This window comes from Pristis pectinata, chromosome 5, assembly GCF_009764475.1.
Source record: "Pristis pectinata isolate sPriPec2 chromosome 5, sPriPec2.1.pri, whole genome shotgun sequence".
NCBI lineage: Eukaryota > Metazoa > Chordata > Chondrichthyes > Rhinopristiformes > Pristidae > Pristis > Pristis pectinata.
Genome location: NC_067409.1, coordinates 78,965,339 through 78,986,626, shown reverse-complemented (window position 1 = coordinate 78,986,626; position 21,288 = coordinate 78,965,339). Strand labels below are relative to the sequence as shown.

At 39.5% G+C, this 21,288-nt stretch overlaps 1 protein-coding gene across 4 annotated transcripts in view; it reads right to left on the bottom strand.

The window, feature by feature from the left end:
• Nucleotides 1–21,288, bottom strand: part of cap2 (cyclase associated actin cytoskeleton regulatory protein 2) — a 134,648-nt gene that overhangs the window by 64,697 nt on the left and 48,663 nt on the right. For all 4 annotated transcript variants that reach the window (XM_052016562.1, XM_052016564.1, XM_052016565.1 and 1 more), the window contains one exon: nt 11,340–11,417. In XM_052016562.1, the coding sequence (XP_051872522.1) occupies nt 11,340–11,417 (78 nt within the window). The remainder of the gene's footprint in view (nt 1–11,339; nt 11,418–21,288) is intronic.

The following is a 21,288-nucleotide window of genomic DNA, read 5'->3' as shown; positions in this document are numbered from 1 at the left end:
GAATGTGCAATCAACAGCAATGAAAATGAAGTACACAGTTATTCTGGGCTCTGCCAATCCTTTTGCAACTGCAGTGAATTACAGCTTTCCACGGGTAGTGTCATCTGTTGCTTTTTATGGAGATGTTCTATATATAAATACTTGATAGCTGGAGGTGGGAGAGGGAGAGGGAGAGATCACATGACTGATATGACTTGCTACTGGTGCCAGTACACAGAGCAGCAGCTGGACTGTAAGGATAAACAAACTGCATCACAGAAAATCTTTTATATAGAATCAGTGGCTGAAGGGAATTGCACTGCGCTTTTCATTTTGTTAAAGGGCGACGAACAACGAGGGAAGTCTTTTTACAGCTTGTATGATTGGCAGTTACACTAACGTCCTTTTAACATTACAGGTTCCCCAAATATTCTACTCATTGCTGGGAACCATTATTAGTGAATTGGCTCCCTTTTGGATTTTGGTTCTTGGTTGGTCAAACGGCAAACTTGTTGCATTCAGATGAAGGCATTATTGTTAAATGTTGCATCATTGTGTATCCTGTACAAAGACTGCAGACCTCACAGCCATGTTTGCACAATGTTGATAAATGAGGGAGTATTTCTTCTGCGTTCCTCTCTTAAGCTCTCTTTCAATTTGCTACCTCTTGCTATACTTACTGTCTAAGCACCCGATATTCTTAGAGACAGAATGGGTTTTTGCAGTAAGCAGAATTTAACTCCTTTGGAAACAAAGCTGCTGCCAGAAGTGAAAATCTCAGGATCTTGGATGTTTTCTCGTTATTACTCTTAGCAGTATTGACTTTATTGTTCCTTGCTGTCCAGCCCAATGCTTTTCATGGATGGACTTAGCCGTTATACATCAGTCCAAGGCTTACCTTTAGTGGGTAAAAAATACATAGGAATTTTTATTGTTAGTCATCTACATTAGGAGTCTGATGATGCAGCAGCAAAGCTACATTGATGACAATTCTGTCCTCTTTCCCAATTGCTTGCTAAGATGCTTAATTTTCATGCCCTGTTTCAGCTCGACAAACTATGAATGATGTATTTAGTCCCTAGTCAAGACAGGTTACTTAAAGTTCCATATCACCAAACCATGTCTGCATCATCTGAAATTTCAAATTCTCTGGCTAATCTCCAGTTTTATCCTATAGTAACTTTCATTCAAAATTCCGTGGTCCATATCGTGTTCCACATAACCACACTTATCCACACGTCCCGGAACTCCCTGCTTAATGGCACTGTGGAATTACCTTCACTGCACACAGAAACTCAAAAAGGCAATCGCTATTGGGGTGGACAATAAATTCACAACTGCTGACCACACCCATATTCCAACAGCGGCTCTTAAAAAACCACTCCAAATCATCACAGAATCCAACTCTTCAGGTCTTTGTTCTCTGGCCTTTGGAATTTCCATATTGAATATTTTTGGATTCTTCCCTCTCCCAACCTTCAAAATTATCCTCAAAAATGGTTCTCATCAAATTAACCTTTTGGTTACCCTTCTCTAATTCAACTCCAATATGGTGCTCCATACAAATCTCTCCCCTTGTAGAGCAACTTGGTGTTCCTTTACCCAAAATATGCTGTACGAATAACAGTCCCCGTAGTTACCATGTTGCAGATAAGTTCCAGGTTTTACTGTGTTGCTCCACCCCCATCCAGCTGACCTCTACTACATTGCTCAGAGTTCACGGAATAAACATACCAGGTGGTGAGATGAAAGGGTTATTAGAATCTGGAGCACAGGGCAACTGAGACAAGAACAATGCGAATGGAAACAGAAAATACTAGAAACAAATCAGCAGGCCAGGCAGCATCTGTAGAAAGGGAAATAATTAATGTGTCAGATCAAAGATGCTTTTGCAGAATTTGGGAGAGAGATTAAAGGTAATTTTATCATCTTTTAATCTCTCTTTCCCAGTTTTAACAAAGGATCTCAGACCTGAAACAACATCTTTTTCGTGGGGTCAGATTTACAATCCGAACAATTGCATGAGAAATGCATTTTATTTTACTCGTACGTAACTGATGATTATAGTCAAGTTAAAAGACACAAATGCCAATGCTCCCTTGCACCACTCATCGTCTCCTTGCTGTCGTACTCATGCTGCCCCATACTTCCTTGTTACTCCAGTTGCTGTCACTCACTGCCCATCCGCTGCTCCACTTAGAGCCTCCTTTATCTCCGTTTCCCTCTTCCACACGTGCTCTCTGATCTCCTGAGTGCTTCCAGCATTTTCTGTTTTTATTTCAGATTCCCAGCATCTGCCATTTATCCAATTTCAAAGACAATATGTTTATAACTTTCCTTTAGGGAACAATTAATCATAACTCAGTTTGTATTGCCCATCAAGTTTCAGATGATTAGTATCATTATTACTACTCTAAATACTCCAAACTCCAATGCAGAAAACCACCAAGACCCAGATTAGCAAGTTAACACTTGCTCCAGAGGCTTACTGCTTCACTTTAACATGGAGTTTATATGTCCACTGTATATTTGTATATTGTAATTAAGGTACACTAATATACATAGTTCAGCTTTTAATGGTATAGAATGAGAAGCCACTCTGAATGGCTATGTAACTGGCTCTTTTGCACGAGATTAATGCTTAACCCTGCCTACCTACAGGTGTTGACCTTAATAGAAAGCCTGGGAAATGGAGGCATTCTATCACAAGTGACTAAGAAAATGCATAGGGCTGTTGCTTTCCCAATATTCAGAATCACAGTAGAAATCCTTGTATTATAGGTCCCATTCCTTTCAAATAGGGAGTGTTCACATCTAGTGATACAGTTGTCTTTCTGTGGCTGTCTTACTCCCCTGTATTACAAGACAGAGAAAGAGGGTGAGAAACAGAACTAAGCACAGAGAATTAGTGTCACTTGGCTATCCCTCTATGACAAACATAATTTGTTCCTCTAGTTACATTTACCCATATTGGTGCTTGGTACAACTGAGAGATTCAATTGTAAAACACGACTGTAAATTTCACATCTATCATTTCTATGCGTATTTGATCTACGGCTCTCGTTTCCACACATTTGAGCGATGCCACACTCTGCTGGCTTGAAATATACCTAGTGCCTGGAATATATGACGGGTGTTGTTGATGTGCTGAGCAGCAGCTGGTGAGACACTTTAATTAATTTATTGTGATATAGAATGACAGCACATCAACAGCTCTAAAAATAACCAGAGATTATTAAGGATCAATAGGAAGATAATGCCATCACACGAGGAATCAAATAAGTAATAAATTATACAAATTTCCTGCTTTTGGTACAAGAGCCTGCAGTGCCATGGAACAGATCAGGAATTATGTTGCACAGCCCAATTTCATGCCAGAATTTTTAGCCCATTAATTCTGGATTGCAGAAAACTTCATCAAGGGCACCAAGGTCAAAGGGAATTTCCCACAATGTGCATCCAACACACAGTTCTGTAGTTGGAGCAAAAATTGTAACAGTCAACTCATCAACATACACTGTGGTGCACAACTTTTTTGTGGGGTCAGATTTACAATTCAAACCCTTCTAAAGGTCATTCATGAGAAATGCATTTTATTTTACCGGTACGTAAGTGACGTTTTTAGTCATGTTAAAAGACAAATGCCAATGCTCCCATTGCACCACTCATTGTCTCCTTCCTGTACACTCAATGCCGCCCCATACCTCCTCGCCATTCCAGTTGCTGCCACTCATTGCTCACCCACTGCTCCATTGCTGCCTCCTTTCTCATGGTGGCCCATGCTCCAGTCACTGCCCCCACACTGGTCTGCTCACACCTCTTGGTGCAAACAATGTTCCAACAGAAATGGTCCTTGGGTGAGGGAGTAGGTACTCCAGTAGTTCAGCTGGTAACAAGAGTGAGAATGTTCTCCACCTGCCTGGGTGACTGTGTTCCAAGAATGCTCAAAGTCCTCAATACTAACCAGGACAAGGCAATTTTAGACTGGCAAACCAGCCTACACCCTGAATATTTACTCCCTTTACCACTGGCACAAGAAAGGACGACGTTTGTACATGCACCAAGGAAACTTATCCCAATTTTTTGTTAACCGTCTTCCAAATCCAGTCCTTCTACTACCTAGAAGGACAAGAGGCAGTAGATGCATGGGAAAGCTTCTACCTGCAGGTTTCCTCCAGGTTACACATGTTCCTGATTTGGAAGTATCACTGTTCCTTCATTGCAGCTAGGCAACGATCCTATCAGCATCAGAAAGTCATCAGCATCATGGAGAACCTTCAGGTCAATCTCTGCAACAGTGTAAGGAGGCAACTCTCCAACACAGCCACAAGGATAATGCAAGATGTGCGTTAAATGATGGCCTTTCCAGTGATATCCACATCCAACAAGTGAACAACTAAAACAGCTTCCCTTCCTTTTAAATCCTTTTATGGCAAATGTTTAAAAAGTTTAGGTCTCAACAATTTTTTCCTTTAAATACACTGTTATAAAAATTGAAGTGCTCCCAAAAGCCAAATATAAACTCAATCAAACTAACAAACAAATGTAATACGTGTTTAGCTGGCACACATAGCAATAAAATTCACAATGACTGTGCGGCAGCAGTTCACATGCATATGTCATTGAGTTATAGACTCAAATAGAAGAGAGAATCTTCCATTAAACAACTTTAATTCCGCAAATATATTGCATAGGTTTGGACTCTTAAGCCTCGGCTCTGACCCACATCCAAGTTCTTTTTGAACTGTTAAGGAAGATCTGTCAGATGAGGGAGAAAAAAGTGAGTGCATATTCAATATCAGGGCAACACAACCTCTGCCAGGTAACACAGCCAATGAAAGATGAAGCTGATTGTCCTTTGGTTGATCTCATTAAAACTCAACAAGTCATTAACAACATCAAAAAGCTTCAAAACTAAGCCACAGTTCAACCACACAAAAAACAAATCCGACACTTTCACCTTCTCGGGCCCTCAGAAGTTTATATTCACTTTTAAATATTTATGACTGACTGAACCTCTTTCACCCGCTATTGATAATGATTTAGACATCATCCTGAACTATCTCCACCTCAGGCTCTACTCTTGATGATTCTGCATTATGCAGGATTTCAAACTAACCAATGAAATGAAAAGTAACACTTGTTAAAAATATAAAAAGGCACACTCAACTGTCCTTTGCCTTCAGTATTATTACAGAATAGTCATTGCTTTAACAATGTAACAGGAAATATCCAAATCCTATCAGACTGCAGAATGCTTTTTCTACAAAGCCACTTCTGCATTAATAACAACAAAACTATTGATTTATAACTTTGTGTAAGCAAAATAGTCTAGTAGTAAGAGAGTAACATGTGCTCTCTCCTCATTCATTCATGTAACATCTGACCCTTTCATAGCCATTTCTCCCTTAGTATGCATTACAACAAACTAATCATTTTTTCCTGCTTAAACAGGATTTAATAGTTCAGTGATTACATTACTGGACAATTGATCCATAGGCTTGGCCTAATCCTATTCAAATCCCATCATACCAATTTAAGCGTTGGAATTTAGTTTAAATGAAGTCTGGAAACAAAAAGATAGCACTAGTAAAACTGCTCATGAAGTTCTTGAATCATTCAGACAATCCAACTAGTTCATTAATGACTTTTAAGGAAAGAAATCAGTTATCCTATGAATATTGACGGATGCTTACTGTCGATCTCAAGTGGCATGTCAACCCTTTTGAGGTGCAACTCAAGATGGGCAATAAATGCCAGTCACATCAGCAACAGCCATATCAGAAGAATGAACTAAAAACAGGTTCCCTAATAAATTAGCATTTGAATGTTTGAATTAGGCATATTTGGTCAAGAAGTCCTGAAAAGGAAATTCAATGTACTTAGTACCAATAGTAAACATACGTTGCAGCATAGACACCAGTGTTACCATACTCTTTCTCTAAATGTGATGCAAGGGTGAAGGTGGTCAACAGCACAGTATAAAAGGTTCTGTTTCCCAGAAGCAACAGGAAGTGTAGAGGATCTTGGCATACATGTCCACAAATCCCTGAAGCTAACAGGGCACAAAGATTAGGTGGTTAAGGTGGTATAGGGCATATTTGCTGAGCAGGAAGATCATGGTAGAACCATATAAGACTCTAATCTGGCAACAATGAGTATTCTGTAAAGTTCTGGTCACCACACAACAACATCAGGAAGGGTGCAGAGGATTTGGTGGTGGATGTTGCCAGGGTTAGAGAACTACAGTTACAAGCAGAGACATCTTCTTTGAAACTGAAGGGAGATTTAAATGAGCTGTGTAAATTGAGACGTCTAAACAGGGTGAACGGAAAGTATCTACTTCCCCTTGGCAGAGAGGTCAACAAACGTCATAGATTTAAGTTAAATGATAGGAGGATTAGAAGGGAGTTGAGGAAAACATTTTTACAATATGAATAGCAGGGTCTGGATCTCACTGCCATAAAGAATGATGAAGGAAGAACTGCTCTTCATGATATGACACAACTGACTGAGTGGTTTAAGAGCTGCGGAGACACAAGAGATTGCAGATGCTGGAATCTGGATCAAAAACCAAACTAATGGTGGAACCCAGCAGGTCAGGCAGCATCCGTGGAGGGAAATAGACAGTCGATGTTTCGGGATGAATCCCTGCATCAGACTTGAAGAGCTGTAATCTACAAGACTGTGGAAGGAGAGTTAGAAATTGGAAGCAACCAGATTCACAAGGCAGGCCAAATGGCTTCCTTCTACTTTCAGGATTCTTATGTTATGCAAGAATAACCTGCTTGCTTGGTTAAAGTACACAGCACAAGACTACTTACAGGATCTGGGTTTCACTAGCAAAGCCAACATTTATTGATCTGTAATTGCCTTGGAGAAGATGGACGTGAGCTACCTACAACTGACTGGTTGCAGGTCACTTCCAAGTCAACCACATGGAATGGGTGGCTCCGAGTTGTACATACCCCAAGTCCAGGGAAGGGTGGTTGATGTCCTCCCTGAGGAACATTAGTGAACCAGTTAGGCTTTTATGGCGACACAAGAAACTGCAGATGCTGTAATCTGAAGCAAATAAAAAGAGGAACTCAGTGGGTCAGGCAGCATCTGTGGAGGCAAAGGGATAGTCAACATTTTGGGTCAACTTTATTGGGAATAGTCAACTTTATTGGGAATCTTACAAAGCAAAACATGAGCTACAAAAGGTGATCTTGGGACAGAGGTTTAAAGGAACATCTTAAAAGAAGGAAATAGAGGCAGAGAGCTTTAATGAGGGAATTTTGGAGCTAGGACAGATAATTAAAATGGAAATGATCAAGAGTCCAGTATTGGAGGAGGAGTGGAAATATCTCAGAGGGTTGTAGAGTTGGAGGACATTACTGAGGTGAGAAAGTTGAGACCACAGAAAAATGTGAAACAAAGAAGAGTAATATAAAATCAATGTCTAACCAAGAGCCAGAACACTACTGAGATATGAATGGGCATCAAAATATAGGGTGCAGGCAGCAAAGGGTTTTGGATGGCTTTCAGTTTCTGAAGGGCAGAAAATAGATGGTTAATAGCAAATAGGAGTGAATAATAGATGGGATGCAGCAGGGGAAAAGTTGGGTGATGATATAGAACTAGAAATGATCAGTGCTCACAATGAGGTCAAATATGATACTGAGATTGCAAATGATCTGCTCAGACTCAGATAGTTGTCAGGTAGTGGGATGGTCTCAGTGGAATAGAAAGACTTTGATCATCCCAGAATTTAATTGTAGGAAATTTTTTTTTAGTGCTGGACTAGAACTGGATACCAAACAATTTGACAATTTAGAGAGGTTGCAAGGGTCAAGGGAACAGTTGGCAAAGTAGAGCTGGGTATCCGTGTCCACATGGAAATGGATGACACACTTTCAGATAATGTTGCTATGGGACAGCACGTCAATGAAAAGCACAAAAGAGTCAAACATAGATTGTCAGTGGACTGAGATAACAGCAAGAGAGTGCAAAGAGAAGCCCTTAATTATATTTTCTTATGGTGTAAGAGGAGGCTATTGAGCCCATCAAATCCATGCTGGTTCTCAGAGCGATCCCATCCATCCCATTCTCCTGATTACTTCCCTGTAAACCTATTCTCTCACATGCCCATCAACTCTCCACTGAATCCTCTGCCACCCACATAAGGGCTAATTTACAGAAGCCAATTGACTACCAGCACGGTCTTGGGACATGGAAGTAGACCACAGCACCCAGAGAAAACCCACATGATCACAGAGAGAGCATGCAAACTGCAGAGAGAGCGAGCAGGTGAGGTCAATGGAGCCATGTGGCAACAGCGCTATCTGCCATGCCACTGTGACATTTACCATGGCAGGTGACCCAAGAATTGTAGATAACTCTCCGATTATGATTGGGCAGGTAAGAACTTAATCTGGCAATATGCAGATTCAGCAAGGTGGAGCAAGACCAGATCGTTACTGCTCAGAGAGTGAAGCAGCCCATGCCCAGATGCCACAAGATATGAATGATGATTCAGGTATGCGCTGACAAGCGGCAAATAACACTTGTACCACTTAATTGCCAGGCCAGAAAGGCTAATCACCCTCACATTGCCATCATCGAATATCACTATATTTGCATTACTACCAGAAACGAAATAGTAAGAACCACCATAGCAAAAAGACCAAGGTGAGCAAGTGGGAGCTCAATGTTGAGTGACTCTCCTCTCAATTCCCCCCCAGTCTTTCCACCAACTATGGTAGACAAATCGGGTGTGTATAATAGCATCTTAAAATTAGCAAAGAGAACCAGGAAATGACTAATTTTAGACAAAGAAGTGAGGAAGGGAAATATATGTATATTAAATAATACAAATTTTAAAGTAGGTGCAGACAGTGAGATTTGTAAGTTTCAAAATTATCATGGTCCAAGAAAAGTCGAGAAAACTGGGCCCCACATATTAGAGGTACAAAGTACATACCAAGGAAATGATGCTAAAGGGTAATAAAACACAGGCACATGTTTGCTAGAGTACTGTGTCTAATCCTAGGCATTGACTTTGGGAAGGATACCAAGACCTTAGAGATGTCGTCAGGGCATTTTGCTACATTGGCACTAGCTAAGATGGACTTTAGTTACATGCAGAAAGTGGCAAAACTGGGGTTGTTCTCCTGAAGGCAAAGGGGGTTAAGAGAAGGATGGATGTGTTCAAAGTCATAAACTGCTCTAGCAAGGTGATTATCATCTTGATTAAAAGAAATTATTACTTGTCATAGTAATGATTCAGCAAGAAACAAAATAAGTTCTGCTTTTCTATTTAAAAATTATTAAAAGATTTAACTTAATCCTCTCAATCCAACAAGGATACTCATTCAAAGTTAATCCAAACGTTTTATTTCCCGGATGCTCTAAATTTCACAATGAAAATAGCTAAAAAAATTGTATGTAAGTGTCTATTTTCTAAGGGCTTTTCAACTTTTGCAGAAGCTGAAAACAGGATCCAAAAGTTGTACTGAGTACTTTGAATCTGTATCACAGAGACCATCACATTTCCCCTGCAAGTTCTGGCCAACCTTTTAACATAGCTGTGCTTGCAATATCCTATCACAGAACATATTTCAAGAATCAAATTGAGACCTATCCCTGATACTCAAAAAAAAGGTTTAATGGCAGAGGTGATAATGGAACCACAGCACATTAATTCATATGTTAGATACTTGCTCAAACCCACAGTTCCCCATGTTACAGGTCATAAAATAAAATTTCTATTGAAGTGAAGCAGTGAATACTAAGTAAAAGTTAGGCTACCATCTCTCTAAAAGAAGATACAGACACCAGGGAAGTTTTCATAAATGTCTAAGGCCGGGTGAATAGTACAAAGAAATCTGGGATCCAAACATAAATTTCAAACAATCAAGTGAGATGCCATTTTACGGCAGGTATGGCTAGCTTTGAGTTTTGATTAGAACTGCAAAACCTAGTTTATTTTTCCCCTTTTTGTTGTCCACAAGTAAACATGCATGAATTATTTGGCAATGCCCCTGCTCAGACAATTTCCAATCTGAGAAAATGACTTGCACCTTTCCCGAATAACAGATGTCTCAAGTTATGCTATAGTCAATATTGTTATACTTATGGGACAGATGTACATGTTATAAATGTGTCACCACCAAGGTGGTCTGAGTCTCCCTTCCAGAAATGTAAGCATCTCTGATGTTGTGTACTATTCTGGATACCATGAAACAATAGCTTAACTTCCTCACAATGAATATGGAAAATATTACAAGAGTTTCTGCAAATATAGACAGCATTATCCTCCTACACAGGAGGACTTTCACCAATGGAACTGCAATGGTATCACCCTCCATCTATACTCAGCTGCCCAAGACAGATCTAAACGCCATCTGATCTTCAAATCATTTGCTGCTGCTCATCATATGCTTTAGCAGGTGCAAAAAACAGTGCCGGGTCAAGATATAGATTTCACAAGGTCAAAACCAGCAGTCATGTTGCTGTTTAGGAGAAGGGAGTTCACTAATTTCAAAAACACATGTGATGAAACACCAAGCATATTCAGTACTTAATGTAATTTAAGTGTCATTTGTTGCTTAGTGGTAGCACCCTAGCCTCTGATTCAGAAGGTTGTGGGGTCAAGACACGCTCCAAATACTTAAGTACATAATCTCGGCTGACATTCAGTGCAGTAGTCAGACAGCACCGCTGTCTTTCAGATGACATGTTAAACAAAGGGTCTTGTAAATTAGCTGCAGCCAATGAAACACTGTTCTGTAAGATAGCTGTAGACAGCTTTGCTGCTCGTTTTCTGCCAATGTGAGGCACTATTTCAAAATAAAACTTTTTATATAGCTGTGCTTGCAATATCCTATCACAGAACATATTTCAAGAATTACACTCTGGGGGATGGGTGGGAAGAGATGGAAAGAATAAGAGATGGGGTAGTTTCCATGGTGACCTGGCCAGTCTCTATTCAACCAGCATCAATAAAAAAAGGTTATCTTGTCATTATCTAACTGCTTGTGCAACTTTGCTGTTTGCAAACTAGTTGCTGCATTTCCTACATTACAGGGTCATTTTTTTTTCCAAAGAGCACTTCTTTAGCTGTGAAACACTTTGAGACACTGTGAAAGGTTCAATATTAAGCACTTAAAGAGCTTAGCTGTCAGAAGAAACCTTCAGTTGCATTTTCCAGTCAGAGACATGTAGAGAAACCTACTTCATACATAATGCTATTGGTCTTTTCAACAGTCAGTTAATTCATGGAAATCTCATGGCTACAGTGGATCAGTTTCAAGGCAACTTAGTTAACTTTCACATGAGTGGTTTTGGAACTTCGTTCTACACATACAGTTACCCACCTCCAGGGGCTGCTGGTGCTTACAGGCCATCAACAGGAAATTTCTCTGGGTATCAAAAGCTGCCTTAAACATCTTTGCCTGTTTGAGAGAGAAAAAAAGCACATCAAACAAAGGAAATAATGGAGCATAAAAACAATGTAATAATAAGAAAAAAAAATCATCATGGGTTAAGTTGTTTACCCTATCAACACAAACCAATGCAATTTTTCCATCAGTTCATTTCAGATGCGTAGAACAAAGTTAAAGCTACTGTGCATCTGCCTCTGGTATATTATTCTTGATGGACCACAGATGGGCATAATTATACCAGATACCACATTCTGCAGTGAGATTAGAAAAGGCTGCACAAACAGCTGGGAATGTGAAAGCTCATCGTCCACACTTGCACCTTTCAGCACCAGTACCCTGAAAGAACAAGGCATTTTCATTTGGATTCAATACTAAAGCCATTTGCTTTTAGTCAATGAGTTTCAGATACAGTATGGCACAACAAGCACTTGGCACATATTTGGGAACCAGTGAAATAGGTACACAACATTCATCCTGCAAGTCTGTCTGAACAGGTCATACTTCTACAGTTTCTACTGAAGGTGAGAAGAATTACATCACTAGATTTATAATAATTAAGAATATTTGTTCATTTTTATGCACCTTTGAAAAGTCAGTGTAGAAAGCAGTGTCAGCAGCCAGCAATATTGTTAAAAATATATGTAGCAGGGATGAGAGAACAGCGCTAAATTTAGGATTTAGAGTCATAGAGCCATATAGCATAGAAACAGCCTCTCAGCCCAACTTGTCCATTTAATACAGGATTGCCTAAATCAAGATTGTGGTGACAAAATATCCGACACAAAGTAGATGATGTTATATATTTGACCCAGACAACTGATGCATTCCAATCAATTGGTTCCCGAGTGTTTTCATGTCCAATGCTCCCCATTTAGACCCACCTACACTGCTGCCTGACCATTGCCAACACGTGTCCATTTTCAGCTGCTTCCTATTAGCAGGGGTTGCTTTCTTCTGCTGGCCTGGAGTGACTATTCCAAATAGTCAAACTGATATGTCTGCAACTCAACTCTTCATAAGATGCTGTGGTGCTCGAAGTCCTTATCACTTACACTTTCAGCAGAGGACCAGTGAGAAGCAAGCAGGGAAATAAAGCATGCATATTGCTTTATGTCTTTTCATTTTATGAAAAAATTCACAAGGTGATTCAAGTTAAACTGGGTAGGTCATCTGAATGATTGTTGAGATCACATACCAAAGTCAACACCCATCACATATTTTCTGTTCAGATTTCTCACATTTGGATTCACAGGTAGCCACAGCTATTGGGTGAGTGAATTAATGGAATTCCATTAATTTTTAGTTGAGTATATGAATCAGACGTAAGGATCTCTATGCTCATATTCCCAATTCTTAAAACCCATCATACAGAGCTCGATTCCTCATTTATTGAATCACACAATAAAGACAGAAAACCTGAAAAGACTGGTACAGGGCTCACTGCAACACAAAGGAGGTATAAATAGGGGAATTCAGTAAATTTCAAACTCGGTGTGTTTAGGGAGTGAATGGTGAAAATAATGTTATCACTAATCTGTGACTCAGTATAAAAAGTGGTGCAAATTTGGAGAAGGAAACAAAACATGGTATTTATAAAGAACTTTGTTTTGTTATTTTTCACCTTTCCTTACAATGTAGGAGGCTACCATTCAGGCCATAGAATCTATGCCATCAGAGCAATCCCACTCTCTACCCACCACCCCTCCACCCCCCCCCCCCATACCCAAACTTATTTCCCTGTAATCTATTCTCTTTTACATATTGTAATTGTCCTATAACCCTCCTACACTTGGGGTAATTAACAGTGGCCAATTAACCTTCCAACCAGCCCATCTTTGGGACATGAGGGGAATTTGGAGGAACTGGGGGAAACCCACATTGTCACAAAAAGAACATGCAAACTCCACACAGACAGCAGAGGTAATTGGCTTATTATTGTCACATGTACCAAGATGCATTGAAAAGCTTTGTTTTGCATGCCATCCAGACAGATAATTCCAAGCATAATTACATCACAGTAGTACAAAGGGAAAAACAGTAACAGAATGCAGAATATAATGTTACAGTTGCAAAGAAAGTGCAGTGCAGGTAGACAAATGTGCAAGAGCCACAACAAGGTAGATTGAGATATCAAGAGTTCATCTGTATCATACAAGAAGTCTGTTCAAGACTCTTATAACAACAATAGGTCAGAATCAAATCTGAGTCACTGGAGCTGTGAGGCAGCAGCACTATTTGCTGTGCCGCTTGTACAGAAAAATTATATTAAGAGGAATGATTAATAGAACTTGGAAACTGCTATTTGAAGTGACTAATGAAATAAACTCATCTCCAGCATTTGAGGAACAATTAGGTATTCAAGGGTGCAGTGAAAGGGCAGCCAAATGTAAGGTCATAGGTTAGAACCATCAATACGGACCAAGCACAGGTAAAGGCTTTGTTTCTGTGGTGAAACTTCTACCATCTGATTGGTACTGGACCAAATGTTTCACTTAGGGGAAGTTATGCAATGGTTAATCTTCTAGGTGCCCAAAGTAATAACCCAGAAAACACAAGTCCAAATCTCACCATTTTAATATGTGAAAATGAGTTCTCTGACCAGAGTTCCTCCAGCATCTTGTTGCTCCGGATTCCAGCATCTATGGTCTCCTGTATCTCATATCCTATATGACTTTTTAAATCGACGACACCCTTGAATATTTTGCATCAGGATCTTTAATTCTTCCTCACATGCATGGGATGTGTGAATAGGAGAATTATTTGGCTACAGCAACATTGAATATGGCAATGCAGTAGGCTTCATGGTCATTTCATCAGTTCCACAGAGCTCAGAGTCTATGTCACAGTACCTTGTTTTATTGTTGAGATTGAAAATTTTAACTTTAATGTCCCCTACACTTATTCAAAATGTCAGAGGGTTAAGGTGCCATCTTTGTCTTTAAAATTAGGCCCTTTAAAAATGGACTACACTAAGTCGAGAGAACTTTCATTAACCTTCAAGGCACAAAGTCTTCAGGCATAGCTGTGCAGGTTCAGCCTGTCAGAATCTTTTAATCAGTGTAGGCAGCACATAGAAAGGTTGCTCCTATAATATTACAGAATGGTTGCAAGTATATGACCAGGTGATGAGAACAGGGTAGTTCATGAGATCAGATTTATCTGGGACAAATTACATGGGTCCAATTAATTGAACTTAGCCAAATGCAAAATAACATGCCGTGATAAAGAAAACACTTAGCAAGAAATGGATGCCTGCTGACTATCAACAACTAGCCACACAAAAAAAAACAGCCAGTGAGCGTTGTCAGCAAAGCTGATCAAGCACTTAGACATACGAGAGCATTTGCTGATGAAGAACGTTATTTTAGCTGCTAATTCATGGCTGAGACCATATTTAGAAGCCAGTGTACCATTTTGTGCACTGTTCAAAGGGACACTGATGTATTGGAAAGAATTTGGAGAATGAGGAGTTGACTACCATTAATAGTCAAGGCTATATGAGCTACTTTTAAAAAATCTGGGATAAATGTTTGGTTGAAAGCAGAATTTAAAGTTAGAAGAATGCATGGATAGATGAGCATTTACTTTTGGTTTCTGTTCTCCTGCAACCATTGGCAACCTGCAGCTGGTTAGTAGTTAGAACTTTACAGCATAGAATTCCTATCATGCCTGCTTTAGCTCCCACAATTCCCACAATTTTTCTGTTAAATATTTAACAGCATAGAATTCCTATCATGCCTGCTTTAGCTCCCACAATTCCCACAATTTTTCTGTTAAATATTTACTCACTTCCTTTTTCAAAAGCCATTAAAGATTCTGCTTTCAGTGACATATTATTGAAACATATGAGACTGAGGAGGCTTGGCAGGGTGAATACCGTGTTTCCTCTCATTGGAGAGCCTAGAAATTGGGGGTTCAGTCTCCATGTAGAGGATTGCCTGTTTAAGACTAAGATGAGGAAGAATTCCTTTTCTCATCGAGTTGTGAATCTTTGAAATGTCTTACCCCAGAGAATAACAGATGCTGAGTCATCAAGCACATTCAAGGCTAAAACAGATACTTAAACTGCAAGGAAATCAAGATTATAGAGATTAGACAGTAGAATTGAGGCCAAAGATCAGAGCAGCCGCAAAGTTATGAATGAATGCCAAGGAAAACTTGAAGGGTCATACAACTTACTCCTGCTAGTTCTGATGTTATTGTGCTCACATATCACTGTAACAACATCAACAACTTGAATTTATATTGTGCAACTGACACAGCAAGTGACCTATGGTACATAGAACCACCGGCAAAAAATATTTGATTCTGAGCACTAACAGTTTAGCCAAAAAAAAGTGGGGTTTGAGGAGAGTCAAAGATGTAATTAAAAAGCTTCAAGTGTGTAATTGCTTGAGAAGCCAGTCTGATTTTTTTTTGTACACCCCACAGTTTTCTACCCTAATGCAATAATGGCCTTATCTTAAATACATTGTCAACTGTGAATTGCACCTCTGTGTTGTATCCATCCCATTCAGGTTAGCATTTGGAAAGTAAATTAACACTGAAAACAATGTACCCCTTAGACTTTTCTACATGTAATTGACATGAGTTTTATTTCACATAAATATGCACATGAAATTATAAGACTACAGTACATTAATACAGAAAAACTGAGTTGGGGCTATGAAGAACAGAAACCATCCCAATTTCTCTTCAGACAGCTTTCCAAATTAACTGAAGGAAAGCAAACAACAACTCCAAAAATTTGGGCAATGAAAGTGAATTTTTTTTTGGATCATCCAACTCTTCAGTGTTAAATTGTTTGAAACCAAAAGTAAATCATCATCTATAGGTGCATCCTGCTTTCAACCAAACATTTATCCCAGACTGTAAAAATATTCCCCAAGTATCTGAGAGTTTATCCAGCAAGTAGCAGAGGTGCACAGAAGGACAGGATTCTGGGTTATCCTGCGTGTTAATGTCTTCAGTTCTGGAATCCCCTCTCTCAATCTCTTCTCCTCACTACCCCTCACTCTTCGTTAAAAGGACTAAACTAAGCCATCAGTCACAAGTCCAAATATCACCTTGTAAGACTTAGTTTTAACGTGTTAATGACCCTATGAAACATTTTGCTACATTGAAAGGAGCTATTTAAAATGCAAGTTTTTGCAATTATGTGCCTCAGGACCCTTCACCCCAAAATTAGTAAAAGGGAATTGCAAGGACTCTATCACATCTCCCCAATATCTCTAGCTCCATTGTATCTGTTCTAACAATGACACTTTTCACACCATTGCTTTTGTGATGCCTCCCTTTTGCCTTAACAATGGCATCCCCTCCACTGTAGTTACCAGGAATCTCAAATGAACCAGCTCCATTTCCCTCATCTGCTCTCACTCCTCTTGACCTCACTAACCTCCACATTCAACAGATCATCCTCCATAACATCCACCACTTTCAGCAAGATTCCACCACTGGACACATCTTACCCTCCCCTTTCAGCATTCCAAGGGGACCATTCCTCTGCAATTCCCTGGCTCACTCTCCCATCTCTACTTTCATTCACTCCCCTTCCCAGGTAACCCCAGGAGATGCAGCACCTGTCTTTTTACCCTTTCCCTTCCCACCCAAACAGTCCTTCCAGGTGCAGCAATGATTCACTTACATCCCTTCCAATTTAGTGCAGTGCAGTCGGTGTTCATGATGTTATCTGCTCTACAGCAAAAAACAAAATGCAGATTGAACTAATACTTTGAAAACCTCTCTGTTCAGTCCTCGAGAGGGACCCTGAGCTTTTAGTTGCCCCTCATTTTAATGCACAATCCCACTTGCACTCTGACCTAATTCATATTTCCTCATGACCAAGAAGGAGATCACTTTGGTCCATTAAGTCTATGCCAGCTCACAGATCAATCCCATTCCACCATCAGGGGCAATTCACAGTAGCCACTTGCAGTCCCTCCCTGGGTACAAACGGGTTCCATTTTACAACCATCTCGTAGTCAATTTTGTCCGTAAGACAGAGAATACACAAAATCACTCAATATTTTAACCATACCTCCAGTGTTGTAATGAATGGCATCAAAAACACAAGACTGATATGAAAGAACAAGTGTTAAAAATGGAAAAAGAGAGGGGAGTGAGGGGGAACTAGTTCTGCCGTTCATAGGAATGAACGCAGATATGCACCTCGGACTTCTGAATTTAATAATACTATGGGAGGTCTTTCATATGTAGGGGTGTCCGTAAAGTTGGGCATTCATAACACGGGGACTGCCTATATCTTACTAACACACTTCTTTGGAACGTGGGAGGAAACCACAGCACCCAGTGGAAACTCACACAGTTACATATCTTGCATTGCTCCAACAAGGCACAACGCAAGCTCAAGGAACAGAATCTCATTTTCTGACCAGGCACATTACAGCCTACAGGACTCAATGAATTCAACAGTATGAGATAACCAGCCTTTTCATTTTGTGTAAAAAAAACTGGCCAGCTCCGATGAATGTTAACACAGATATTGCCGAACCTACTGGGTACTTCCAGCATTCTCTTTTATTTCATATTTTCAACAGCTGCAGTTTTCTGTATTTCACAGTTCCAGCAGCATTCTTCCTCCCTCCTTCATCCTCAGTCATCTCTATTTACACCTGCTGAAGACAGATCCAATACGATTAACAGATTTCATCCCCTCCTCAGCAGTCATCACCACTATTTGCATCAGTCAGTCTCTTGGTCTTGCAGTTTCACAAACATTTTATTCTCCCCACCCTTCCCTGTAACTAAAAACATCCTTGATTTCTAATTTTTCCTAGTTCTGATAAGCCACCAGCCCAAAATATTAAACTCCCTTTCTCCAAAGATGTTGCCTGACCCATTGATTATTTTTCCCCCCAGCATTTTGTTTTCAATTCAGATTTTTAGTATCAGCAGTTTTTTTTATATATAAAAAAATACCCAATCAGGGATTCCATCCATCACCCCATCACCCAGAAACCCACTTCAGTCTCGAGGTTGGGGACAATCCAAGTTCTAAAGAGTTAATTTCACACTTTAATACAAGGATTGGGAACAACAGCAAATAAGTGAAAAATATGGAAATGCAAATTTCAATAGCAAGGGCTGCTTTTCTGCCCTAGCTCTAATGCATTGCTTTTGAATCAGTCGTCAAGATCTATTTGATTTTAATTAAATACCACAGATATGCAGTTTTGTAAAGTGATTTGCACCATAAATGAGGCAGTATACTGAGAATTTGATAATTACCCTTTAGGCTTTATTTATGATGCACCAAAAAGAGTTTATGAAATACCAAATTCTACTTCTTTTCAGGAAAGATAATATAAACCAAGCCATCAGATTCAAGTGCAAAGTCTAAAACACATATTTGCCTTCAGGAAGAACATACAGTGGTGGGAAGTTACTGAAAGTAAAAAATTTAAATAAAAATTAAAATCAGCTCACGTCATTAAAATACCTAGACTTCTTAAGTAACATAATAAACAGTCTTTAACAGATCTTAAATGTGCAAAGTTACAAATGGATGATGTTCATTTCCGATCCATGATCTCAGATTACTCCAAAGCTGAGAAATCAAAGCTATGATTTATTTCTATGGAAATTTATGGAATTGAACTTCACAAGCAACCTTTGAGTTCACTAGAACTCACTGTGGGGAAGCAGTTCAATGCGGTAATATTGCTTGGTCTTAATGTAAATACGTGCCCTGAATGATTCTGCAAAAGCAAGCAAATTAAATTATTCCTCAGTTGATTAACCCATATATTTCAAATGCCTAGTTTTAACATCCAGGAACTTATAATTTCTGGATAGTGACAAAATGCCTTTTTGGAATCGACATAGCTAGGTAGTTCTACCAACTCTGGTCACCTTTCCACAGAAACATAAAAACAGAAATACAAGCAGAAGCAAGCCACACATCCCCCCCCTCCAAGCCTGCTCTGCCACTCAGTACTATTAGGAGATCCTCAGAAGAAATTCTTCCTCATCCCCGACTTTAATGGACAGACAACCTCTTATTCTGAAACCATGCTCCTTTGTTTTAAATCCCTCCCATGGGGGAAAACATCCTCTCAAAATCTAAATTGTGAACACCCATCAGATTCTTAAATGTTTTCACAGCAATCCCCTCTTATTCTTCCAAACTCCACTGAATATAGACAGAACCTGCTAATTTCTCCTCAAAAAACAATCCACAATACTTGCATCCATTTAAGACCCCAGGATGCTGGTCATCTTGGGAATTTGTTAGCCTTTAGTTTGTCAAACAGGCTTTCTATACAATCACAAATGTACAGCACAGAAACGGGCCCTTTGGGCCCACCTCATCCATGCCTGCCATGATGCTCATCTACACCAATCCCATTTGTTTGCATTAGGCAGTGTTCTTCTATGCCTTTCATATCCAAATATCTGTTCAAACACCTTCTAAAGGTTGTAAATGTATCAGTCTCCACCATCTCCTCTGGCAGGAAGTTCATGATATTCACCATTCAGATATCCTTTAATTTTCTCCCCTCTGGCAACATCCTAGTGAATCTCTTTTGCACTCTTTCTATTGCTACCACAACCTTCCTGTAGCATGGCAACCAAAACTGCATACAGTACTCTAAGTGTGATCTAACCCAATGTTTTGTACAACCACAACATGACGTCCCAATATTTATACTCAGTGCCTTAGGCGATGAAAGCAACCATAGCAAATGACTTCTTCACTACTCTATCCACTCACATCATCACGTTCAGGGGCACCACAAGATCTCTACATACACCAATGCTCCCAAGGTCCCTGCCAGATGTCCTACCAGAATTCGACTTCCCAAAGTGCATTACCTCACACTTGTCTGGATTAAATTCCATCTGCCACCACTCTGCCCAACTTTACAGCTGATCCAAGTCCTGCTGTATCCTTAAATAATCTTCTTTGCTATCCAAGTCTCCACCAAATTTTGTGTCATCTGCAAACTTACTCATCATATATCCTACATTCTCATCCAAGTCATCTATATATATTACAGAGGTCCCAGCACCAATCCTTGTGGTACACCACTTGTTACAGACTTCTAGTCATATTGTCCGTCTTAAGTTCCTCCCTCCTTTTTACCCCTGATTTTGACCATTATTTGTGATGCTTTTAGCATCTTGTACCATGAAAAGAAATCCAAAATATTTGCTCAAAGTCACTTATTTCCCAGTGTCAAAGCACCAACATTGACTTAAACTGCACACTTATGCTTGCCTATTTTATCAATATTCCCAGTTTTGAGGTAAGATCATTCATCTGAAATGTAAACTCTGCTCCTCTCTCCATAGATGCTGCCTGACTTAAGTATTTCTTGCATTTACCACTTTATTTATGGAAGCTACCCTCTTTTTTTTTCTAAAAAAAAATTTGTAGAAACCCATATGATCCAATTTTGTATTCCTTGCCAGTTTACTCTCATAATTTATTTTCTCCCTCTGATCTTTTAGTCATTCTTTGCTGGTTTCTAAAGTTTTCCCAATAGAGTCTTTAGTCCTCAGCAGAATAAATCTTTGCTGCAAATTACGAACTCTTTTCTTAGAAGTCTGCCACTGCCTATCTACCTGTTTACCTTTTAATTTCCAACACTGCTTTCATTACTTCATAACTGCCTTTATTTAAATTTATGACACCAGTTTCAAAGCTAGGTTTCTCACTCTCAAATGTGAAATGTTGTTATATTATGATCCATTTTCCCCCAGAGGATCATTTATTATGTGACCATTAATTTTGTCTCATCGCATTTTACCAGATTTAAAATGCTTGTCCTCTGGTTAGTTCTAAGAAACTGTTTCAAATACACTATGAAACAGTCCTTAAAATTAAATCTGCCAATTTTATTTATCCAATCCA